General features: G+C 57.0%; 7 protein-coding genes across 7 annotated transcripts; 4 read left to right on the forward strand and 3 right to left on the reverse strand.

Annotated features, from left to right (window-relative positions):
* The first annotated feature begins 3 nt into the window (after positions 1-3).
* GGS23DRAFT_564030 (uncharacterized protein) lies at positions 4-3717 on the forward strand. Its single transcript, XM_051516123.1, has 4 exons — positions 4-919; positions 1051-1109; positions 1252-1430; positions 1573-3717. The coding sequence occupies exons 1-4, from the start codon at positions 464-466 to the stop codon at positions 3231-3233; spliced, it is 2355 nt and encodes a 784-aa protein (XP_051373072.1). The 5' UTR covers positions 4-463; the 3' UTR covers positions 3234-3717.
* Positions 3685-5887, reverse strand: GGS23DRAFT_564033 (sterol esterase). Its single transcript, XM_051516124.1, has 2 exons — positions 5866-5887; positions 3685-5760 (listed from the first exon to the last, which is right to left on the reverse strand). Exons 1-2 carry the CDS (start codon positions 5873-5875, stop codon positions 4226-4228), a joined length of 1545 nt encoding a protein of 514 aa, XP_051373073.1. The 5' UTR covers positions 5876-5887; the 3' UTR covers positions 3685-4225.
* Positions 5888-8174: 2287 nt separating this feature from the next.
* On the reverse strand, positions 8175-9687 carry GGS23DRAFT_595996 (uncharacterized protein; the record flags this gene model as incomplete). Its single annotated transcript, XM_051518411.1, has 2 exons — positions 8175-8865; positions 8936-9687. 2 exons carry the CDS (start codon positions 9685-9687, stop codon positions 8175-8177), a joined length of 1443 nt encoding a protein of 480 aa, XP_051373074.1.
* Positions 9688-11120: 1433 nt separating this feature from the next.
* On the forward strand, positions 11121-13154 carry GGS23DRAFT_496368 (uncharacterized protein). The gene is made up of 4 exons (XM_051514435.1): positions 11121-11624; positions 11695-12066; positions 12121-12487; positions 12543-13154. Exons 1-4 carry the CDS (start codon positions 11292-11294, stop codon positions 12773-12775), a joined length of 1305 nt encoding a protein of 434 aa, XP_051373075.1. The 5' UTR covers positions 11121-11291; the 3' UTR covers positions 12776-13154.
* GGS23DRAFT_496389 (uncharacterized protein) lies at positions 13022-14079 on the reverse strand. The gene is made up of 2 exons (XM_051514436.1): positions 13644-14079; positions 13022-13532 (listed from the first exon to the last, which is right to left on the reverse strand). The coding sequence occupies exons 1-2, from the start codon at positions 13929-13931 to the stop codon at positions 13104-13106; spliced, it is 717 nt and encodes a 238-aa protein (XP_051373076.1). The 5' UTR covers positions 13932-14079; the 3' UTR covers positions 13022-13103.
* Positions 14080-14956: 877 nt separating this feature from the next.
* Positions 14957-16805, forward strand: GGS23DRAFT_595999 (tubulin alpha chain; the record flags this gene model as incomplete). Its single annotated transcript, XM_051518412.1, has 7 exons — positions 14957-14981; positions 15151-15191; positions 15296-15322; positions 15380-15455; positions 15518-16048; positions 16100-16523; positions 16577-16805. 7 exons carry the CDS (start codon positions 14957-14959, stop codon positions 16803-16805), a joined length of 1353 nt encoding a protein of 450 aa, XP_051373077.1.
* A 1905-nt stretch (positions 16806-18710) lies between these two features.
* On the forward strand, positions 18711-23871 carry GGS23DRAFT_564049 (uncharacterized protein). Its single transcript, XM_051516125.1, has 5 exons — positions 18711-19180; positions 19295-19446; positions 19551-22534; positions 22605-23280; positions 23345-23871. Exons 1-5 carry the CDS (start codon positions 19153-19155, stop codon positions 23372-23374), a joined length of 3870 nt encoding a protein of 1289 aa, XP_051373078.1. The 5' UTR covers positions 18711-19152; the 3' UTR covers positions 23375-23871.
* The last annotated feature ends 36 nt before the right edge of the window (positions 23872-23907 follow it).

Here is a 23907-nt window from a genome sequence, read left to right on the forward strand (position 1 = left end):
ACGCGAAAGAAAAAGAGCCAGGGTCCCCGCCGAGCCCAGGATCCCAGCTCCATGAGTTTCCCCGAGAAGATAATGTAGTAATATGGGGTACACAGCCACGACGAGTACCTGGAAGCCTTGGCGACAACCGCCAGCCGTGCTTTGCAGGAGACTACCTATATAAACCAACGAACCGAATGGCGCCGGTGACGTTGTGGCACGTTTTCATTCCTTCCCTCATCGTGCGGCTCAGACACCATATTATGTCTTGATTTGCTAGGAGCGCTTGGCCCTATTTTTCCGCCGGTGTTGTTGTCGCTCGCTTGAGGTGGGATTTTTCTCCATAGAAATATCCTTGCTTGCATGCGAGTTTTCACCGCTAGATTCCCATGGCAAATTGCGTGCGCCGGCATGAGACTTGTCTCCAAACCACCACCGCTGCCTACTATGTGTACACGCGTCTGGGTAGAGGGTAACGTCGACGATGAACACGGACTACAACCTCGACGAGCTCGACGCCGCGCTCAGCTCGGCACGGCACCAGGCTGCCTCTGTGGCCGGTCCTCCCATGAATCGGGCTGAGAGCAGTTCCCGCCGCACGGCCCCTAGCACCCGCCGCGGGAGCTTGGTGCCTCCGGGAGTGACCACCTCGGCCAGCATGAAAGGTGCGAAGGCTCAGCAGCAACTGCGCCAGCACAAGCTCGACGCCTTGAACTTGTTCAATTTCGACCTCCGCGAGCTTGCCCGCTGCGTGCTTCTGCCTAATAATGGCGGCAGGGACAGCCGCGTTTCCTACCACGAATACGCCGTCTTCGCGCCGGGGGTTGGGTCCGATAGCGAGCACGAAGAGTACCGCTCACCGAGTGTCATGTCAGAAGGCGAGGAAGGACTACGAATGTTTCGAGATGCCGTCAGGAATGGGCATGGGCTGGACGACGAGGTAAGAGAGACTGCCCCCCTCCCCCTCCCCCACGGCCTAAGTCCCGAGGATGAGATGCGATGGCGCCACCGCTCTGGAGAGCTAAATGGAGAATGAGAAAGGCCAATTTGTTAACTTGGATCCTCGCATAGGGAAATTTTACGGCCAACCCGAAAGGGAGACACTTACTCCGAGGAAGAATGCGACAGGTGTAAGCAAATCTCGGGTGCCTTCACACGTCTACATCTATTCATATAAAGCTGTCTACCGCCCTACGGTAGCTGAGAATGTTCTCTTGGGTTATCACATCACCTAAATCCACGCGTGCAGCGGCTAAAACAAGATCATAACAGGATTGCCCATCGACGCGCACGCCGTGACGAGATATACGAGACCAGTGGGCTCGCCATCGACGGATTACACCTTACCGTCGAGGATTTCGAATCGCTAGGCCTGCACTCCGGCACCTTACCTACCTTGCAGCGGGTGACGCTCGAGTCCTCGTTCTGGGACACGAGAAGGGAGACAATGTGTGAGTGAATAACATCGTGCGTCGTTCAGTCACCATGGCTGGGCAAGTGAACATCCCTCTCTCAGTCTTCGCGTCGTCGGTCTGCTTTCCGGAAGAATAAGAAACCCTAGAAATGCTAACTTTTTTTTTTCGCACGTCGAAGACCTGATTCTGAGTTTCTCATCGAACCCGCAGCCGCCATATGATTTCCTCTCAATGGCGTACAAGGTGCGGACCAAGACAGCGACGGCGCTCGTCCGGCGCTCATTCGACACGCGCTGGCACGCCGAGGACGCGCTTGACGAGTACGAGCGACGGCTTGACTCGTGCCGCGCGCGTTGGTCCCACCCGCTGGTGCTCCCCGTCGTTCTGCTACAGGTGCAGCTGTTCCGGACGGAGGAGGCTGTCCAGGCTAATAACGCTGAGGTGCTTGCTCTCGAAGTCCACGTCGACGCCGTTACGGGCACCACCGGGAAGGCAAACGCCGAGGCCTGGAGGCGGAACAACAGCCACCACAATAATAGTAAAGGTGTCCGGCCGTTGAAGCGCTTTTCCACGAACCTGAAGGGGATGGTGGAGGCGAGAGTCGGAGGGGGAGGGGGAGGAGGAGGAGAGTCGGCAGGGCGCAACCAGCATTCGTCGCCGCCGCCGCCTCCGCCGCCTCCCGCCATGGATACGGCCAGTTTCTACGACCCAGACTACGTGCCGCCGCAGACGATCCATCTGATGAAAGAGGCGCACGACGTGCTCAAGGGCGCGATCCAGCTTCTCGACACGCTCCGGTGGATGGAGCGGGCGCTGAAGCTGATCATCCAGGCGGGCGACGAGCTGGACGCGCGGCTGCACGAGCTCCGGCCGCAGCAAGGGGAGCCGTCGCAGCAGCCGAGGGACGACGCCGACGAGGAGCTGACGGAGCACTGGCACGAGATCCGGCAGTACCTCGACTGCACGTGGCGGCTCTGCACGTCGCTCGAGACGGACCGGCGGATGTCGGAGCTGCGGTGCCGGGCGCAGATCGACATCATCTACTCCAAGATGGCGCAGGAGGACAACAACCTCAACGCGCGGATGGCGGTGGCGTCGACGCGGGACAGCTCGTCGATGAAGGCGCTCGCCGTGATCACGGCCATATTCCTGCCGGGGGAGTACATCGGCACGCTGTTCGGCGTGTCCATGTTCAACTGGGAGGGCGGGACGGCGGGCGACCCGGCCGCGTCCAAGGATGCGGCCGACGACCTGCCGCACCCCGTGATCATGCCGTCGTTCTGGATCTACTGGGCCTTCACGATCCCGCTGACGCTCTTCATCGTCGCGGGGTGGCGCGCCTGGTGGGTCAACCAGGACCGGTACTTCCGCCGCCACCTCAGCACCGAGCTCAGCAACGAGCGCTACTGGACCACCGACGGCAAGCCGCGCGCGCTCGAGACCACCTTCGCCGAGGACTTCTTCAGCGGCCTACTGCACCGCAGCGGCGCCCACAGCACCTCCAACAGCACCATCCTCGGCGTGCCCCCCGCCCAGCCCAAGACCTCGGGCTCCGCCTCCGGCGCCAGCACCCCCCACGCCCTCCGCGAGGACAGCTTCCGCATCCCCGGCGGCCCGCTCTCGCCGCCGGCCCACCTCGCGCCCGGCCGCGTGCTCTCGACGCGCCCCAGTGGCGGGCTGGCGCCGCCGCTCGACCGCGAGAAGAAGATGATGGCGAGCGACTCGGAGCGCGAGGACGACGGCGCCGGCACGGGCGTAGGCAGGGCGATGCGGTTCAGGCGCATCTCGTTCTCCCGGGGGTCGCGGGCGCGCCGGGACGCCGACGCGTCGGCGGTCTGAGTCGAGAAGACGAGCCGCGTTTCGATGTTCCGGTATTCTAGTTGGTGATCGTTTTCGGGCGTGACGGTGGAGCCCCCCTCCCCGCCACGGCCGAGTTGGGCGGGACGAGCCGCGGCATTTGCATGTGATGGACGTAGAGGATGGAACGATGAAAAATGCGTGACGGAATTGATGGATTAGGTAAATCCGCCTACGTTGCTTATCCTCTGTGCATAAGCATAAGCACGTGGGTTGTTGCTGTGTTAGGCATTATCCGTTGTCTGGGATGAGAATGCATACATTATTACCTACATAGAGGGAGGCGGGTAGAGGCAGAAATATGCGTGCCTCCTACTACTGCGTATACATACCTGCATAGACACATACAACGAGCCAACATTACCTCGTATAACTAATTGCCTGTGCAGCCAACATAACTACTTGTCAGGTATGCATTGATGTATATCTATACGTGTATATCTATATATATATACCTAGGTAGGTACCTGCCTATATCAGGTACACCGTAACAGGTACCGCTTAAGTATTCTCCGTCGACTTTCACATGCGCCTGCGCCTGCACATGCACATGCACACGCACACACGCCTCTACCTACATAATAAACAGATTGAGGCGGGCATCCTTACATTATCTGTAGGTATTTATTTCTTTATATGAGTTGCATGTCGGCATGTTACCTGCATGTGGCTGTCTCTCGGCTGTCTCTCGCTTCTCGGATGACTTCTGCCGTGATTCGCCCCTTAAGACAGCCTCCTCCCCTCCCTCCCGAGTCAGCTCCGTTCCTCAGCTGACCTCACCTCCGTCGTTCTCTGCCGCCGCAGGCTCATGTCCAGATAACCTATCCTCCAATTCGCGCCGTTCCGGATCGCCGCCGCCCCCCCGAAAAACCCGCCGATGCGTATGCGTGTACCCAGTCGATATCCAGAGATCCCTCGGAAATGCAAGCTCATTATCGTCATCACCGCCGCCGCCGTCCCGTCATAATCAATCGCTAGATCTTAAGTATATCCACGTTCGCGCTGATCCACTTCTCACTCTTGCTCCGGAAGTCGTCCTTGAGCAGGTTGCTCTTGTTGTTCCAGAACTGCACGAGCTCCTTCTTCTCCTTCCACTGCGGCCAGAGGGGGTACTCGGAGCTGGTCCCGCCGTTGGGGTCGAGCGTGTGCACGAACGAGATGTAGTAGCTCTGGATCGACCGGCTGGCGTAGTTGGGCAGGAGCCCGTAGAACACCTGCAGGATGTCGGACGCGTGGAACGTGCCCAGGATCGGCGTGCCGCGGTTGTACGACGCGAGGTACGACCACGACGGCACGTCCGGGTGCGCCGCCACCGTCGCCTCCAGGAAGATGCGCCGCGTCAGCGTGAACACGATGTCGCCCAGGATCGCCGAGAGCCGCTTGAACTCCGGGTAGATGTTGTTCAGGATCCCCGTGTTGAACGGGCTGCCGGCCAGGATCGACGAGTCGTACGTGTCGACCAGGTCCGAGATTTGCTGCCGCTGGAGGTCGGGGAACACCACCTTCCAGAGGTAGTCGACTAACCTGTCCCGGCTGGTGATGTTGGGCTGGAACAGGGCGAACAGCGTCCCTTCGTCCTCTTGATCCCCGATGATCATCGGCACGGCCGCGTACTTCCCGGCCGCGGCGAGGGTGGTGGGGCTGTCCGTCAGCACCACACCGTCCTGTCGCGGTAGGTACGACAGCGCGATCGAGCTGTAGCTCAGGATCCCGGGCACGCTATTGGCCGCGTTCAGGAACGTGTCGTAGTCGACGCCGCGGAGACAGTTGAGCGTGTCGCGGGAAGAGGCGCACCCCGCCTCTCTAACTACCGTGTTGTAGATGTCCTGAGCCCGGTCACAGTCCACAGGGTCGGTCGGGATCATGCTGCCGCTGTTCATTATGGCGCCGCGGAAGAGCTTCTTGCCGTTATACGTGTTATCACCGTCGTAGAGCGCCATCTGGTCGAAGACGGATATCGCACCGGCCGACTCTCCCCAGATTGTCACCTTCTCCGGGTCGCCTCCGAAGGCCGCAATGTTGTCTTGTACCCACTCGAGGCCCATTCGCTGGTCCAAGAGTCCTAGGTTCGACGCGCCGTCCGCTAGGACTTCCTTGCCGGCCAAGAATCCGAAACCGCCCATGCGGTAATTTACGGACACGAAGATGAACGGTTTCTTTTGGTCTACGCCGGTAGAGACCAGGCCCGAGCCGTCGTACATCTGCGTGCTGCCGAGCTCGAAGCCACCCCCGAATATCCAGAAGAGGACGGGGAGTTTCGCGTTTGCCTTGGTATCCGCCGGCCGATGGACCCGTACCGTCAAGCAGTCCTCTGTCTGACCCGTGGCTTTCTGGAACAGCGGTGTGTTGATCAAATTGCCCAGGAGGGAGGTGATGAGGTTTCCCTCCGTCGAGAAGAACATCTGCGGGCAGGATGGGCCGATCCCCGTGGCGTCGAAGGTGCCTAGAGAGGAATTGAGCCTCGCCGGCGGCCTCAGGCGCAGGCGCCCCTCTGGCGCTTGGGCGAAGGGTATGCCCCCGAAGCTCTCAATTCCGCCAAGCACCGTGCCGACTATGGTACCCTGGGGGGTGACGACCGAAGTTTTGCTGGCCCGCTCCTCTAACCGCTGGGTAGGCGCCGGCATGGCCGCTACCAGGCCGGAGAACACGGCGGCTGATAGCAGCGTGGCGAGAGCATTACGCATGATGCCTTTTGAACCGCGATACGGTAGACCGAAGAGAGGTGGAAGAGGGAGGAGTGGGGCAGGAGTCGCGAAGGCCAGCTATGCTTTCGTGGACGCAAACTGCCAGCGAATCTAGGGGGGGCAAACAAAGGATTGCGGGATTGTCGCTCCAGGAATCCATGTCGGGAGGGCGGGTCGATCCTATATAGATCTACGGATTCCGGCGAGTTCGCATGTCTAAGACTTCCCGTCCCCCCTCCCAGCCTTCAACCTCCACTAACCAAGAATTATCGCTCCAGCGACATTTGTCCCTTGCTTAGTTTCGTTCGTTCAGCTGACACGGAGAGACGACGAAGTAACGCGGAGCGCACAGGGAGCCAGGTAGCGCTGGCCCACGCATGCACAACTTGCCCGATTCCGCGATCATCTCCGTCCGGTCCCTCGCGAACCTGGCTCCCGGGGTCTCGACTGTCGAGGGAGCATCTCTGGCCTCTCCTCTCCCCGTGGGGTAGCTATACCGCGTTGAGCCTCCGCCCGGGCGAGGGCGAGCTTGGCCATGCACACCGCCAAGCAGGACTGCGAACATTTTTTGAGGAGGGGGGGAAGGAAGGCCCAGAGGCTCTTCCAAGAGAATATGCGGAAGATTGCATGTGAGACATAAATTAACCGTGGGCATGCCTGTCTCTGCCCTGGCACCAGCCGAGGTTTGGGGGACCAGTCACACACACACCTTTACGTGCGTGCTTCCATGCAGGATTCTCGGCGGGATTTCTGTTTCCATTGAGGGGGGTGTTGATCATCTGGCGAAAATCCGGTGTCCGGCCCAGGTAGCACGCTACGTCAGTGCCCAGCCGACATCTGCTCTATTTGCATCGGGGGTTCCAGCGAGGAGGGCCAATGATATACCATCTCGCTGGCAAGTGTTATGCACCATATGCGCCGCATGGCGGAGCAGCCGTCGGGACAGGGTGTTGCGAGAGGGCTAATTTAACGCCTACCCGTGGTAGTTGGCTGTAATTGGTAGGTGGCTTGGTCATCCATATATGAGCATGTAGTACGACCTTGTCACGATACGTGAGTGTTCTGGGGCTTGTTTTTGATATCTGGCGCCACCGGGCGGTTCGGAAGTAGAAATGAGAGCAGACCGGACGCGTAGCCGTCAATTCCCAGCTGTGTCTGAGAAACCGGCCCACGATCCCGACTTCTGAATCCGAGGGCAGGACAGCGTTACGCTGCCCCAGAAAAAGCAGGGGAAAAAATAGGCGACAGTCTGGGGGTGGGGAGGGTAAGGATGGGGATGTGAGGGACGAAAGACGGGGTCGTCGGCGACGAGCGGATCTTCGGCTAGACCCTCCTCCAACAGTAATCTACCTAGCAATCTGGGGATCGATCACCTTAGGCAGGTCGTTACTAGAGCCTTAGTAGAGATATCTCGAGCTAATATTCTTGCGGGGTAACAGGGGATGGGGAAAAGGGGATCCGCTGGCTGGCCACTTGACCTATTATTACTGTGCTAGTACGGCTTATGTTACCTCGCCGGGCTCCTAAGGTATAGCCGTTTCTATGCTCTTCCGTTACACCTATATGCCACGGGCTGGGTTTGCGCGAATCCGTCCATAAAGAGGATTTGAATTTCCTTTACGGGCAGCACACGGCTCGACGATGGCTGACTCCCTCTACTCTATACCTCCCAGACAAGCCTCGCACATGCTCCCGTCAACTGAGGCGGTCGTACTCGTGTTCCTCTTGGAATGCAACACACCTAAGACACGTAAGCCCAACAAGACTTACCGTTGAGGGGCAGAGGTCGAAGACTCTCCAGAGTCCAGGGGTGGGGCGGGGTTGGGGAAAGCCATCGAGAACGATGAAAAGCCCATCTAACTGCGTGGACTCTCTCTAGACAGTCTCGTTGAGCCGAGGCGACTTCTCCAACTCGTCAGGTCGTATCCCTAACTTGTTGTTGTCAGAACCTGGCAGCTCCTAGCTCACAACCTCCCCGCCTATGTTGGTTATCGGGAAATCCAACCAGTTTGCGACCACGCGCGGTACGGAAGAGGATTGGTTTCCCGACCCGCGAAAGCTGTCGTCGTTACTTGTGGCTTCTCCGCGTGTTGCAAGGGGGGCATGTGCTTCACATATCTGATTCTGGCCCGGCTGCAGCCCTTCCTGAGAACGAAAACGGGTCCGGTGCCCCATAACGCAAAGTGTTGCTAAAATAGTTTTTGGCGCTCCCGTCTTTCACATGCTAGTGGCGGCGTGGTCACTCGTCGTTTCGGAAATCGAAACCGAGGTGGTAGCTAGAAACTGAAAAGCCGTTGTCGTAGAACCGGACTAGGAAGTCCAGGTCGGCTTCTTCTAGAGTGGCCCGCCAGCCAAATTTGACATGGTCAAACTCCTCGTCGGTTCTCGCGGTGAACTTCCGATCATATATATCAAACTCGACAAAGGTCTCATACGGTGGGGTGACCGCCTCACCTACCGGCGGATATTGTTCGCAAAATCCAATCGTGTCGCGGCGGTAGGGTAGAACTTTTTTGATCGTGACCGCGACATCTTTCGGGCTCCTGGCGTTGTCCAACTTCGGGGGGATTTCTATCTCAAAGGTTTCTATATGTTTCGTATCCATAAATTCATAGACGACTCGCTTAAGAACCCTCTTGGAATCCACGTAGTCGGTGTAGCCGGAAGCCAGAAACAACGTTCTGCTGCATGTGGGGTGGAAAATAACGACCAGATTGGATTCCCAGGACCTTGCTGTCTTGGTGTCAAGACCATGATAAGCAATGAGAGGAGTAGTCGGAAGGATGGTGAGTTTTCCACCAAACTCCCAGAGAAATATTTCTCTGGTGTAGAGGACCACCGCAACCCTGTGTCCTTCAGTCGTGACATCTAGGGTGTACGACGGAAGCTTCTTCTCTAGATAGACGTTGCTGACATGATCCCATGCGATCCTTCGACAGGTTCGATCAGGATTGCGTTCGAGTGACACCGAGTATGGGAAGATGGGGGGGGGGCACTCACAGACGACGATCCAGGACGCAAACTGCAAGTCTGTTTCCCAGCGCTCGGAGCAGTACTAAGGGGCTATGGAGTGGTCCTCTCGGCACTTCGAAAATCTTACGCGTCCGTGACCAGAGACAGTCGACGACTATAGTGTGAGTTTTAGCGCGCCACGCAATCTTCCCGTTGGCGTACAGGGCATTCCAACATGCCGTGGAACCTAGGTCTTCGACGGGAGACTGATTGAATCTTGCATATGCCGCGGACACATCTTCATCGTTCCCGTGATATGTCGGGTCGAGTTTGAAATATGACTCGTGCTCCCAGGAGAATGGCTTCACGAGGCTTGCTTGGAAGCATTCCCAGCGTGCCCGTCCGATCCTGTGGAGGGCCTCCAGGGGCGCACATATGCCGCCACGAACGTCCCCCGACGCCCGCCGCTCCCATGAGGGACAGAACTTGGTCACAACGTCGCCCAGGACGGAGTTGGATAGAAACTTGTCCCGCCACCGCCTGGAGACGGCTAAGCAGGTAACGAAATGAGGCAGGTCTAGCAGTCCCGCAATCTGCTTCACAAGTTCTATGGGAAGCTCGCCGATGATGTCTACGCCGGAACCGGAAAGGAGAATCTTTAGATAGCGGCGTTCCTCGGTGGTGAGTGAGGCGTTGCAGATAAACTGGCGTAGTTGTGCGAGACGTGCGTTGCGGTCGAACCCCCTACCAGTGCTATCAGAAAATAGAGCGTGGGAGTCCTTTAGGGATGGATCCGTCATTATTCCGTCTCGGGGGTTGCCGGCGTCTATGTTCTGCTTCGTAGCTTATCACTGTAATCGAGAGCCAGGGGGGGCGCATTCCATCGCGTCGGGTTGAAGCTGGGAAACGGTAGGACTCGCTGCGGGCTCCATCTGGGGGCCACAGAGCGGTTCGGTTCGATGAGGAGGGGGCCACCGAAAGCAGTAATATCGTCGGCGATGGTAGGGATTCTGTGACGCGCAGCGCGCAAAGTAGGTACAGAGGACGGGCGGAACAGAACCGAGATGCGCAGGTATACGGGTTTGTTCCTGGAGTTCGGGAGGCGATCGCGGAACTCGACCCATAGATCGGTATACCCGTGCTCAAGAGGTATTACCTAAGCGAAACACCACATTGACAAATTACCTAAGGCACCCACATTTACGAAGATAAGTTTCGTTCACCCTACTCAAACCTGAAGTGCCATAAGTGCCTGCACTTCAGGGAGTGGTCTGGCGCCGTTCCGACTTTTTTGGGAGGCAGCCGACGTACGATTCCAAGACCTGTAGATAGGCAGGCAGGGAGATGGCCTGTTGACAAACTACCTCCTAAGGTAAGTAATGGATTCCGTAGAATCTCACCGGTTCGGCCGGCAACGGTGATGATTGATTGTGGCTTAGCCGTACTCGTAGCGAGACGTGGCGCGGCAACGCGGCAACATGGCAAGGTGTGTGTGTGTGTGTGTGTGTGCTACGTAGTACCTGTAGGAACCTTTATATTAGGTACCTGAGGTAGGTGGGTTAGGTGTAGATGCCTAAGATACTGCATACCAGCTGTTACTTGGTAACAATACCCAGTATTGCAATCCATATTACACCGCACCTACCTGGGTACCTACCTAGACGTAGGTACCTCCCAAGTGCTACCTACACCACCTACAAGGTGACGAGGGAGGTGGGTATCAGACGTCCCCTCCTGGCTGTTCAGGCACCTAATCCAGCCCAATGACTGCCCGTACAGCGCACACACACGCGCGCGCGGAGCTTGGATGTTACCGACGGGCTGGCCACTGACAACAGCCACCTCTGAGGACCCGTAGCGACGGGCTACCTCCCTTCCTTCCATGGGGGTGCGTGGCTTCGCAGGGTCCTCTTTTTGCAGTTACCTCAGGTGGGCTGCATGTATGAGGCAGGTCACCTTGGGTGGTCAAGCCAGTCTCTGTCGCTACAGATAAGTCCGTCGCCTTTCTTCATTTCTCCGCAGGTTTCGATAGCCCTCTTCTTTCACCTCTCTCTCAAATCCGACCAGTCACAGGAGAGCAGCCTATACCGCCTTCGACACGCTTTTGCAAATCGTACTAGGTCTATTTATTGTTTCCGCACCTATCGACTGACGCTCACTCTCTTTCATAGGGCACCGCTCTGCACATATCGTCCGACGTCCCGCCATCACACCCGTCTTCTCTCTCGCTTCGCTACCTATTCTTCTTTGCCTTGCCCATTTGCCCATCTGCCCTCTCGCCACTCCCATCCTCTCTCCTCCTACGCGCTCTGTGCTGGCCGCTTTTTCCCTCCACCCTACGCACCGAGGCTGCTAGGGACACTATACCGGGATATTACGACGACCCCTCCCTTCGTCAGTCGCCATGGCTGGCCCCGCCTCTCCCAACGAGGGCCCTACGTTCGAACCACCACAACTTCCTCCCGGCTGGATCGCGCAGTGGGATGGTGGGAGTAGGAAGTATTACTATGTCCAACTATCCACCGGCGTCTCTCAATGGGAGACCCCAACTCAAGCTGCGCCGGGGAACACGCCCGCCCAGGCGGCCGAGCACCCGTACGGGATTCCCGGCCAGCAACAGCTCATCACGCATCCCGATGGCACGCAGACTGTCAAGTACGCCGATGGCCGCATGGAACCGGTTCTTACCGGGAATAGCAGAGGAATAGATGGACAGTCCGGTGAAAGAGGACTCGGCGTAAGTCTATCCGTCTCGCCTATCGGCCTCTCTCTTTCGACCCAACGGCTAATTGAACATATGGCCACAGAGCTTTGCTACAAACGCATTACTGAACCAATTCACCAGCGGACACGGGAAACCACATGGTAGCAGCGGTGGCAGCGGTAGCAGCTCGGGTGGCCTAGGAGGTCTTGCCGGCCAACTAATTGGCGGTCTTGGAGGAGGAAGTCATGGCGGGAGCCACAGCAGCAGTGGCGGTGGTCATGGAAGTTCGTCTAGTGGAGGTATACCCGGTCAGCTTGTTGGTCAGCTTGCCTCAAATCTGTTCTCGTCCGGCGGTCAGAAACCTTCGCAGTCGCAGAATTACCACAGCGGCCAATCTCATCAACCCGCGCATTCTGGGGGCCTTGCCGGTTCCGTAATGGGAGGTGTCGCAAGTTTGTTCGGTGGACATAGCCAGGTATGTCGTGTTCAAACTACGATTCTGAGACGAGACGCTAACATATTCTTGAAGGGTGGTCAAAATTTTGGCTACTCAAATTCCGGCCAAACGAGCGGGTATACTGGTCAAGCTCCTCCAGCCTCCTACCAACCCCAAAGTGCGTCAACATCATCCTATAGCTCGCCTCCGCGTCAACAGCACGGCTCTTCGCCTTCATACAACTCATCGGGCGGACAACATGGGACGCCGCAGTTCCCTCCGCCTCCCGGTCAGCATGGCACAACCTCGTATCCTCAGGCTCCCGGCCGATCAGCGAGTCATCAGAATCCCAGCTATCATAGCCCCCCTCCCGGCCAGCAGCACCCGAGCCCCCCCTATGGTAGCGGCCCAACTTCGTCTAACTATGGGCACAGTCCCGCCCCCCAAGCACATGGATATTGTAGGTCGTCCCCGTCGTATACTTTATTTCGCCGGACTAATATGGGGCCGGTTAGCGCAAACGCAATATACGCCGCCACAGAGCCAGCCATCGTACTCGAGCCACCAACAATACCCGCCTCCGCCTTCTACTTTTAGCAACCCGTCATATAACGCTCCGCCGCCGTCGTCGGGTGCCCATGGCTATTCGGCCCAACCTTCTTATGCCAATTCTGGGCCGCCCGTTCCGCTAGGGACGCACCCCAATGGCCAAAGCGGCCAGTCTGGGGGTTATCCCAGTAACTGGTAGTAGTAGGGTAGATTTGTCACAGCTGTCGTACGGATTGGCGAAGTTGCGGGGTATATAATAGACCATGGAGTTTGTTTACCCGTTTTACAGCATTTGGTCCGAGGCCACTCCGCTGAAACGGTGTTTACTTGGGCACTGGCTTGCCAGGGTCTTTTATTGAGCATGAATCCATCTAGTGACGACTCGCAGACGACATTAGGGAAGGCCACGTGCCCGCCGAAGGCCGCCTCGGTGTTTGGGACGCAGATAACGAGTTATGATAGCTAGGAATAGGGGCGGAGGTCCCAATTTAGACGTAGGACGTAACAGCCCGAGCGTCCACACTACCTCAGTCGACCTTCTTGTGAGCCGGGTCTACCGCAACTCTACAAATGAGGGTTGATATGTACTGTGCGATAAACCAGGACACCATGGCCACGAAAATAAGGTAGCCCGCCGTCGGCAGGAGCGAACGGGGCAGCGCGTTGAGAAGAAAAGGGTCAAGAATAATGTCCACGTGGACAGACGGAACGTCTCTCATCAACGTCCTATTCGTCGTATAGTAATCGGCCGCCGCTAAAATCTGAAGGAAAAGTACCGACGCTCCCTTTTCGGAGATCGATGCTCGATGATCCCCGGCAGACCCGGTCCCATATGGGTAGCCATCTTCACGAACGGGCTGTCGAGAACGCGAGTACTCTGAGAGTTGGGACAACAACTCTGGCGTCTCGAGGACGGTCTGCAGCTCGTAGGTAGCAATTTTGAACGTGGTGGGTTGCTAATCGGGGGTGGGGGGTAGTAAGCCAGGGGTGGTGGGCGATAAGGAGCTAAGACAAGGTAGAGAGCGTAGCGAGCGAGTGCTGGCTCGCCTCTTGATGGTTAGACTTACAGTGGCAGCCCAACATACCCTCACCTCGTAGCGCTGGCCCTCGGCAAGGTCGTCGAGTATGAGCCAAGTAGGCGTGCCATCGGGCGACGCAAGACTGGGGAACCGAGCGGCTACATGCGTCCGTTTCGACGCGTTCGCAGGCGTGAGAGTATCAACGTGTAAATGGCGAAGGGCGGGATGCGCGGAAGGGATGTTGCCCGGGGCTGGGCCGAGAAATACCGCCTTCTCGGTGTTGGCAGAGGCGGCAGAGATCAGCAGGGGGAGCACGGCCAGGGGACGAAGGCGCATGGTGGCTACCGGGTGAAATTAATAATCTACCGGCCGTTGAGGGAAGGGAAATGGAACGAAATAAAAAAGAGGGCAGTCGCTACTTCTGTCGGATAGGCGGGCGGGTGGGTTGATGTGTAAGCGGTGTCGGGGCTGGCTGCAATAACCGATTAAAAAATCATTTCCGCCCCAGAGGACTGCCGGGTCGTTTCCAGCTGGCGGCCCGCACCGGCCAAGCTGGCAAATGGGGCAAGCGTCTTCACCCACGGCCGGCAGGTTGATTCATTGGTGGAAGTGGTCGGGTGATGGATATCTAATCAGGTAATAGAATTGACGGCATTCAGAATGTCATTAGTGGGATTTGCAGGCAGACAAACATGTACCGCGCACATAGAAGAAGAGACACGCCTACCTTGGGCAGGTACCTTCTAACGTCATGTACATTACCGCATAACGTGCCTAAGGTTACCTGCAGTAAAAACCCCTCCAGGTAGGAGGTAGGTACCTTAGGTAGGAGGTGTCAAAGGTTTAGGGGTACGGATGGCACCTACAAGACCTGTATAGGTAGAGGTAGGTACCTAGGTGCCTAGAGGTAGGTAGTAGTAGTAGTAAACCCAAGGTAGCTTACCTTGGGCAACAGGTACCCCTGGGACTCGTGCTCGTTGCATTTCCCGACGTGGTCCGTGTGCGACAGCTTTCCCCCGAGTTCGTCCTTCTCAAGTCCCTTCCTGGCCTCGCCCCGCCCAGGCAACCTCAAATCAACAAAACGCCCAGAATGCGACTGCCCAACCAGGGGTGAATAAAAATCCGCCCACCCCCACTTGGCTCCAAAAAAAATAGTACATAGAATTATCTCTTGGGTAAAAACGACCGGTCCAAGCATCAACATTGACAAAACTCCCCTTCGACTCGACTCTCACCTCCTACCTCTAAAACATCCCATCCTCTCCCTCACCCAGCACGGGCTCTCCAGACCTGCCTGCCTCTGCCTCATCGTCTTCCTGCCTCCCATCCGCCTCTCCTCTTCCATCCCACCTGTATTCAAGATGCGTGAGATCATTAGCCTCAACGGTATGCTTCCTCCTGTCTGAATTCTATCCTGGTTTTTATTTACTTATCTTCGCCCCCCGTGGCGCACCCCCGCCAACCACGCGTTTTCCTTCACCGCATCATCTGTATCTCGTGTTACGAGCCTCGACGTCTTGAAGCAGCATCTATGCTAACTTGTCTCTGTTCATAGTCGGTCAGGCGGGTTGCCAGATCGCCAACGCCTGCTGGGAGGTAAGTTCTTGCCCGAGTCGTCGGCGTGGCGCGGGCCGCTCGCACCGTCGTAGCCCCTATCACGAGGGCGATTGAAGACCCGGGACTAAAGCTTAGCTCTCTAGCTCTACTGCCTCGAACATGGCATCCAGGTACGTCGCTACGAGCTGATCCAGAGACCGAAGCTTGACTGACCTCGTTTCGTACAGCCTGATGGATACCTGACCGACGAGCGCAAGCGCGCGGATCCCGATCAGGGGTTCAGCACCTTCTTCTCCGAGACAGGTAGGCCATTTTCAAGACGGTCGAGCAGGGCGAGCAGAAATCTAACTCGAGGGAATGCACAGGTCAGGGAAAGTATGTTCCTCGTACTATTTACTGCGATCTCGAGCCCAACGTCGTCGACGAGGTCCGCTCTGGTACCTACCGCAGCCTCTTCCACCCCGAGCAGATGATCACCGGTAAGGAGGATGCGTCCAACAACTACGCCCGCGGCCACTATACCGTGGGCAAGGAGCTTATCGACCAGGTCTTGGACCGAATTCGCCGAGTCGCCGACGGCTGCGCCGGTCTCCAGGGCTTCTTGATCTTCCACTCGTTCGGCGGTGGTACTGGTTCCGGCTTCGGTGCGTTGTTGATGGAGCGTCTCTCCGTCGACTACGGCAAGAAGAGCAAGTTGGAGTTCTGCGTATACCCTGCTCCGCAGACCGCCACGTCGGTCGTCGAGCCTTACAACTCTATCCTCACTACCCACACCACTCTCGAGCACTCTGATTGCTCCTTCATGGTCGACAACGAGGCTATCTACGACATCTGCCGCCGGAATCTTGGCCTCGAGCGTCCTAACTACGAGAACCTGAACCGCTTGATCGCTCAAGGTACGGAGTTTCCCGGGTGTCGGTGTCTCGCGGATTGCTAACGTGCCCTAGTCGTGTCGTCCATCACTGCCTCCCTCCGATTCGACGGCTCGCTAAATGTCGACCTCAACGAGTTCCAGACTAACCTGGTTCCTTACCCGCGTATCCACTTCCCCCTCGTCGCCTATGCGCCAGTTATCTCGGCCGCCAAGGCTGCCCACGAGGCCAATTCGGTCCAGGAGATGACGATGTCCTGCTTCGAGCCCTACAACCAAATGGTCAAGTGTGACCCTCGTCACGGCAAGTACATGGCGACTTGCTTGCTATATCGGGGTGACGTCGTCCCCAATGACGCACACGCCGCCGTGGCTACGCTCAAGACCAAGCGCACCATTCAATTCGTCGACTGGTGCCCGACCGGATTCAAGCTTGGTATCTGCTTCCAGCCCCCTCAGTTCGTCCCCAACGGCGACTTGGCCAAGGTTAACCGTGCTGTGTACGTATCACCCTCTTCAGCGCTGAACGTTTCCCGAACTAATCTCTCGACAGCTGTCTGCTTTCCAACACAACCGCTATCGCCGAGGCGTGGTCCGCCTTGTCGACCAAGTTCGATCTCATGTACTCGAAGCGCGCGTTCGTCCACTGGTATGTTGGCGAGGGTATGGAAGAAGGTGAATTCTCAGAGGCGCGTGAGGATCTCGCTGCCCTGGAGCGCGACTACGAGGAGGTTGCCACCGACTCGCTCGAGTTGGAAGGGGAGACCGAGGCTGAGTACTAAGGCTGGGGTGACACCCATGCTACGCGCCGTAGCCAGAGGCGTGATTTGGTATCGCACTCCAACTGCTGCATACAACCCAGGACTGCCGCGATAGTAAATTGCGTTTACTTCCCCAATGGCGTACGGAATTTGTTAATTATGGTCCAGTAGCAGAGAGAGGACGGCGGACTGGTTTCGTTGCGGCTAGTTGTTGAGAGGCAGCAAGGGCTGGTTTTAATTCAATAGTGACAAAGAGCCTGGCAGCAGAAATTTATTATAGACTCTGTACATCCCATTCCAGTACGACTTGTAATATCACACCTTCACTTGTCGAATGGGGAGGGGGGAGAAGGGAAAGGGTTTCTCCATTGCGGCGAACCGGACAGGCTTTTCGACGCGCGGGGAGAGAAAAAGAAGGAGGGTTGGTTGTATGGATTTAGCCCGGCAGTAGATTCGGTTTCGTGCCGCTCGAGGATATCGATGCAGTGTGACCGCATGCGTGACTCTGGGCGAAGAGCCCAATTACATAGAGACGAGCGAACCCCTCATCCACTCGATGACGACCCTTCGACGCTCTACGCGGTCGAGCCGGACATGGGACCAATCGTGACATCAATCGGGACTTGCAGCTCGCAGCGACGTGCATAGACGGCCGTCCTGTAGGAGCGCGCCCTCTCCCGGTTTGGGACGACGCAGGACTCTCGTGACAGACGATCCGGGGACGGGCAGCGCGCTCTGGACTTTTGACTCATCACACGGATCTATCTGATTGTCGTTTCATTCGTCTCGCTCGCTTTTTCGGGGTTTCGTCTTCGCTTTTACGTTTTCTGGCCCTGTCTTTCGTCTCCAACGACGACATCTAGGGCTAGGACCCCGGGATCTGCTGGACCTACACGTACATGCCTAGGAGGTAGGTAGCTATGCCCCCTAATAGCCCGGCAGGAGGCACCCCTGTTTGTTCGTATGTACATGTGGATGTTTGTACGTGCTGGTGTTTAATGAGTCCGAGGAGGACCTGTCCCAGGTCGCACCGACATATTTTACTCAGTTTGCACGAAACGCGAGCGTTAAAATTAAGCACAGGACGGGAAATGGTACGACAGCAGGTCCCCGGGACGGGACAGCAGGTAATAGTGACAGGTTGCGTACCAGAGCCGACCCATCGGCGGTTGACGTTGATGGCAGAAGGGAAATGGAAAGATGGGTGGCATCGATGGACGGGCATGGGACGGTGGGTACGCGCCGATGCGCACCTCCTCCTCCCCTCCTCAAGCCTAGATGGACGTAAGCGACAGGCAGAGGGACGACGACAAGAGAGGGCGGTGGAGTGGAGGAAGATGATGGTGGTTATATTTAGTCATCAATCAATCAAACAACGCTGCAACCTACCAACCGCGCAAGCAGGCAATCGTCTCGGTATATCAATTATATAGGTACCTATACCCGGAATAAGTCGCCTTTGAAAGCATGGGGTAGACAGGTAGGTTGGTTACCAAGTTCTACCCGGGAGCCCGGAGCCTAGAAGAAGACGAGTGGGCCCGGCCTACGTACGCCTCCTCTGTGTACCTTAGGTACCTAATTGTTGGACGGCTGACTGACCGACTCTAGGGGCTACACCTGGACGCCTCTGATGTAGTCACCTATGTGTACATGCTGGTAAGGCCTGTAGGGCAGTCGTACCTTAGGTACAAGATAAAGGGGTACCTACCTACCTACCTACCTAGGTACCTACCTCCTAGGTAGGTTGTAGGTACCTTAGGTAGGTCGGTAAGGTAATTGGGTACCTAAGGTTAGGGTAGGTGGTGCTAAGGTCGTCGTCATTCCCTAGGCGGGCAGATATTCCTCAGGACCAACGTATAAGGGGCAAGTGCCCACATCTCGGCGTCCACCAAAATACCTTAGGTACCTCTTTACCTCCTACCTCTGCGTACACATATGTACGTGTGCTAGGTACCTTGGGGCAGAGGAAGCTGTAAGAATTCCAGCCTCCCTACCGAAAAAGAGTCGACTTAACCCTCTTTCCACCTCCTCCGCCTTGCCTAGGTTAGTTAAGTTGGAGACTCCAGCATCAACAACTTCTCCCACATACCAACCCGACCTTCCTCCATACCTGCGTTACCTCCCATTTTCCTACCCAACCTACCTTCGCGCACCTTTTCGCCTTACGCCACCAATAGGCCCTACCGACCGTTCGTTGCCGAACCTCAAAACGCACTTGTCCGTCTCGTCGACAACTGCTGCTCCGCTTCGCCTCTGCTGCCAATTGTCCCCCTTTTTTTTTGACTGTTCATCTGAAACCCACCTCTCCAACATCTCCATCGCCGAGCTCTGTCTTAAATTGAGGCCTACCGAGCTCGGCTGCGCAACAATGTCTTCCGAATCGGGCGTCGACGCCGGTAAGCTAACGATATTCCTCTAAACGTCCATCGCTCGATATTCATACGCCATCCATCCTCTGCTCGCTTCGACATCGGTGTCGTCTAGTATAGCAGCTAACCGTCCCCGTATAGCCGCGCCAGCGCTGAATCTCACGCCAGAAGAGAAGCGAGTATACGGCATCCTGTTCCGGCAGGCGGACACCGATAATGTCGGTGTCGTAACGGGCGAGGTCGCCGTCAAGTTCTTCGAAAAGACTCGGCTGGATTCGCGCATCCTCGGAGAGGTATGTTTTGTGATACCTGCTGGACGTAAAGAAGAAAGGGGGAATCCCATGGCATACGATGTATAATGCGAGGAGGTGCTGATGAATTCCCATAATCCGCACAGATTTGGCAAATAGCCGACAAGGAGAATCGCGGGTTTCTAACACCTGCTGGTTTCGGAATCGTCTTGCGACTCATCGGCCACGCACAGGCGGGACACGAACCGACGGCCGAACTAGCCCTTCAGCAGGGTCCTTTGCCGCGCTTCGACGGAATCAATATCGCCGCTGCCGCGCCGCCGCCGCCGCCGCCGCCTTCAGCGCTGCAGGCACAGGCAACTGGTGGCGTCCCAGTGCGGATACCGCCGCTGACGGCCGAGAAAGTTAGTCAATATAGTGGATTGTTCGAGAAACAGAACCTGCAGAATGGCGGCATTCTACCGGGCGACCAGGCAAAGAACATATTCGAGAAGTCGGGTCTCCCCAATGAAATTCTGGGCCGCATCTGGCAGCTTGTCGATACAGAGCAGAGGGGCGCGCTTGTCCTGACCGAGTTTGTCATCGCCATGCACCTGCTCACCTCCATCAAGTCCGGTACCTTGAAAGCTCCCCCGAGTATCCTCCCTGCCGGGCTCTACGAGGCTGCTACGAGACGTGGCTCTCTGCCGAGACAGAGTCCCACCACTACTGGCCCCCCGATTCCCGCTATACCGCGACAATTGAGTGGACAGGCGCAACTGAGAACGAACAGCCCGCTGGGGAGGCCCCCTCTGGGCCCCCAGGCTACCGGCGTGACTCCTCAGATCACTGGCGGCGATTGGCTCGTCACGCCTGCTGACAAGGCGAGGTTCGACCAATTCTATGCCGACCTGGATAAGGCAAATAAGGGGTTCATCACCGGCGAGGAGGCTGTCCCGTTCCTGAGCCAGTCGGGTCTGTCTGAAGATGCTCTTGCCCAGATCTGGGACCTTGTAGATATTCCCAAGGATGGGCGACTGACCAGGGATACGTTTGCCGTCGCCATGTACCTCATCCGCCAGCAGCGAAGCAGACGTGATATCCCGCTGCCTACCGTCCTCCCTCCGAATCTTATCCCCCCGTCTATGCGCCCGGCTCGCGCTCCCGTTCCGCAGTCGGCGTTTGACGCCCCAGTTCCGTCGTCTCCGCCGCCGCCGTCGCAGCAGCCGCACCCACAGCCCCAACCGCATCCGAAATCTGCTCTTGATGATCTGTTTGGCCTGGATGCCTCGTCGAGCCCAGCCCCGCCACAAGTGCCCTTGTCTACCGGAGGCTCTGCGTCTAGAGACCCTTTCGCCAACGGGCCTACGATATCGCCAGTCCGCGCCTCGCCCACGGGAAATACCTTCAGACCCTTCGTTCCGTCGTCATCCTTCGGCAAGACTTTGACCTCTCACGATACCGGAGGGTCGAGCGGCTCGGGCCAAACTCCGAGAGGGCCCCCGGCTCTAGCCCCTTCCAACATGGAAGATCTCCTCGGAGACAATGACCCGGAAATTAGCAAGAAACTCACCAACGAGACGGCCGAGCTGGCCAATCTGTCTAGCCAGGTGGGGTCCCTGTCAAAGCAGATGCAACAAGTTCAGGGCCAGCGTAGCTCGACGCAGAATGAGATCAACCAAGCGAGTGAACAGAAGAAAAATTTCGAGCAACGGTTGTCTCAGCTGCGCACGCTATACGAAAAGGAGGCCCAGGATGTCCGAGCGCTGGAGGAACAGTTGAGGACTATTCGCGAAGATACCAGGAAGCTCACCAATGAGATGGTCACTATTGATGGCAATTATCAAGACCTCCAGGCTCAGCATCGCCAGCTGTCACAGGCCCTGCAAGCCGATCAGCAAGAAAATGCTGCGATAAAACAGCGCATCAGTGTTGTCAATGCCGAAATCTCTCAGCTCAGGCCACAAATTGAGAAACTCAAATCGGAGGCACGACAGCAGAAGGGATTGGTGGCCATTAGTAAGAAGCAGCTCTCGACCGCCGAGGCCGACCGCGACAAGTTCAAGACCGAGGTTGAAGATCTCACCAAGAGCAACGAGGAGATTTCTCGCCAAATCAACGCCAGCTCGCCAGTCTCTGCGCCTGCCCAGGCGACGAGCCCCACACCTTCGACCACAAGCAACCCTTTCTTCCGACGGCCGGGGAGCACGGATATAATGGGCGCGTTTGCCTCTCCCCCTGTTAAGGCCTATGGCGAGAAGTCGTTCAGTGATATATTCGGCGAGTTAGACGGCGAAACTACCTCGCCACCCCCGATGACGTCGTTTCCCGCTCCAGATACCAGCACCTCGACGGGCAGCATAGGCTTCGCGACGCCCAATAGCTCCACGCCTACGATAAGTGGCCGCCAGGGCTCCTTTGCGGGAGAAGCTCCGGTGTCGGCTGAGCCGCGACAACCCAGCCCGGGCTTCGGAGCGTTTGGCGAATCGTCCGAGACGCTAAACCCCTCGCGCCAGGTTTCGCCTCCTGTGAGCAGAGCCGGTGAGAATACTACGACTGCTGCGATTGCTACGCTTGCTCCCGCTCCGATAGAGCCTGCTTCAACGGGCCAGAGCTTAGCCTCGGCCTCCGACACCAACCCTAAGTGGTCTTCCCTGCCCGCGCAGAGCGAAGACAGGCCGAAGACAGCCAACGACGGGCCTGCCCCTGGCTCGTTTCCCGATGAGACATCAACCGCCCCACCCCCAAACACGGCATTCGCCAGTAAGAGGGACAGCGATCTTTTCGGAAACCTGAAAGACTCAGGCAATGCGAAGGTGGATTTCGAATCTGCTTTCGCTAGCATGGGTGGCCCCTCGACTAAGCCGCAGGACAAGTCCGCAAAGGACAACACCAACGCGTTCTCGTCTTTCAACTCCGAGTTCCCTCCTATCTCGGAGCTGGAGCGGGATGACGAGTCGGACTCAGCTAGCGAGGGTAATGGGTTTGAGGATGACTTCGCACCCGCCTCCCCCGAAAATAAAAGGACCGAAGCCAAGGAGGCCTCTCAAGCCCCGTCTTCCCCCACAGCTTCAAAGGCGAGTGCTGCCACGCCCGATGCTTCGACCGTGGATGGTACGGCTCCGGCATCGCACGCGTCCCAACCATCAAAGTATGGCCTCCTGACTTCTCAGCGCACTACTCCCGCAACTCTCTCGTACCGGTACTAACACCAAAGCAAGTGACCTATCGGCGTTCCCCGAACCGCCGGTGTCATCTCCATCCTTTCCTCCTTCCTCAAAACCCGGAGATCCTTTCGTCCCCACGCCGAGCACGGCCACCAACGCGACGTCCAACGCCCCAAAAGGCGCCTTTGATGACCTAGATGATGAATTTGAGGGCCTCGAAGATGCCAAGGAGGGTTCGGCGGACGATGAATTCGCCAACATGTCGAGGTCTCACCTCGACGACTTTAATCCCGTCTTTGATAGCAGTCCTCCACCAAGCCAACCCAAGAGCGAGTCAACCAACGTCTCTAATGCATTTGGAATCGATAGCAGCTACGACTTTGGCACGATCTCCTCTACGTCTGCCGCCACAGCCAGCGCTGCTCCAGCAACTAACAACACCAACGCCACCTCCGGCTCAAGCCAAGCTCCCCCAGCACCCAATAATCAAGACTGGGAAGCCCTCTTCTCCAACCTGGAATCCCCCAACGACGCGACAGCCAATACAAGCGGCGGCAATAATAAGAGCCCCGTCCCGAGCCAAAGCTCGCCCCGACCCAGCACCGCAGGGAGAGCATTAAGCGATGAGGGCAAACCGGATGATCCCATCGTCAAGAATTTAACGGGGATGGGCTATTCGAGGACGGACGCCGTGAACGCTCTGGAGAAGTATGACTATAATCTCGAGCGGGTAAGACCCAGCACAGTCATCGTGCGCTATAGTCGAACAAATCGCTAACACAATCCATCTCTAGGCCGCAAACTACTTGGCGAACCAGTCTTGAATAGCTCAGGTTCCGATCGCGCCCCCCAACACATCGCGTACGACAAATACAGACACGCATGCACACACGTACACATGCACACACACACACACACACAGACCCACACAAGGATGAACGACTCTGCGTTTTACTATGAGATACCACCTCACTTGCATACGGGGATCAGCGGTGGATCTTTGGAAGTTTGTTACGGATGAGCCTCTGGTTATTTGCGGTATGAATACCTGAGAAAGGGAGGAGAGGGGTTCCCCCCACGGAGACTGGCTTTCCTGACCGACCTGGCAGGAAAGTTCAAAAAGCGAGAAGAGGATGGAGGACGGTCGACGATTAATGTATAGTTCCGCATGTAATTTTTGTTGTTGTCGCTGTCGTGATCGCGCACGCGCACATGCGACGTACCCAGCGCCTCTGTCCTTAACTTATTGTTATTCTTGTATTTGGCAAGCTACCTGAAAAAGGAATTCTATTGGGGGTATCTCAAGTCTTGAACGAAAAATGACATCCAGACATCCTGTAGAAGTCGGGGAGAAGGG

The sequence above is a fragment of the Durotheca rogersii genome, assembly GCF_024521655.1.
Source record: "Durotheca rogersii strain YMJ 92031201 chromosome Unknown GGS23scaffold_7, whole genome shotgun sequence".
Classification (NCBI taxonomy): Eukaryota; Fungi; Ascomycota; class Sordariomycetes; order Xylariales; family Xylariaceae; genus Durotheca; species Durotheca rogersii.

Excerpts from the sequence above, each read along its gene's own strand:
- GGS23DRAFT_564030 (XM_051516123.1), top strand. The coding sequence starts at position 464 with ATGAACACGGACTACAACCTCGACGAGCTCGACGCCGCGCTCAGCTCG. Across the intron at positions 920-1,050 it reads GGCATGGGCTGGACGACGAG|GGAAATTTTACGGCCAACCC; the intron begins GTAAGAGAGACT and ends ATCCTCGCATAG. Across the intron at positions 1,431-1,572 it reads CACGAGAAGGGAGACAATGT|ACCTGATTCTGAGTTTCTCA; the intron begins GTGAGTGAATAA and ends CGCACGTCGAAG.
- GGS23DRAFT_496368 (XM_051514435.1), top strand. The coding sequence starts at position 11,292 with ATGGCTGGCCCCGCCTCTCCCAACGAGGGCCCTACGTTCGAACCACCA. Across the intron at positions 11,625-11,694 it reads CCGGTGAAAGAGGACTCGGC|AGCTTTGCTACAAACGCATT; the intron begins GTAAGTCTATCC and ends ATATGGCCACAG. Across the intron at positions 12,067-12,120 it reads TGTTCGGTGGACATAGCCAG|GGTGGTCAAAATTTTGGCTA; the intron begins GTATGTCGTGTT and ends ATATTCTTGAAG.
- GGS23DRAFT_496389 (XM_051514436.1), bottom strand. The coding sequence starts at position 13,931 with ATGCGCCTTCGTCCCCTGGCCGTGCTCCCCCTGCTGATCTCTGCCGCC. Across the intron at positions 13,533-13,643 it reads GGGTATGTTGGGCTGCCACT|CAACCCACCACGTTCAAAAT; the intron begins GTAAGTCTAACC and ends ACCCCCGATTAG.
- GGS23DRAFT_564049 (XM_051516125.1), top strand. The coding sequence starts at position 19,153 with ATGTCTTCCGAATCGGGCGTCGACGCCG. Across the intron at positions 19,447-19,550 it reads ATTCGCGCATCCTCGGAGAG|ATTTGGCAAATAGCCGACAA; the intron begins GTATGTTTTGTG and ends TAATCCGCACAG. Across the intron at positions 22,535-22,604 it reads CACGCGTCCCAACCATCAAA|TGACCTATCGGCGTTCCCCG; the intron begins GTATGGCCTCCT and ends CACCAAAGCAAG.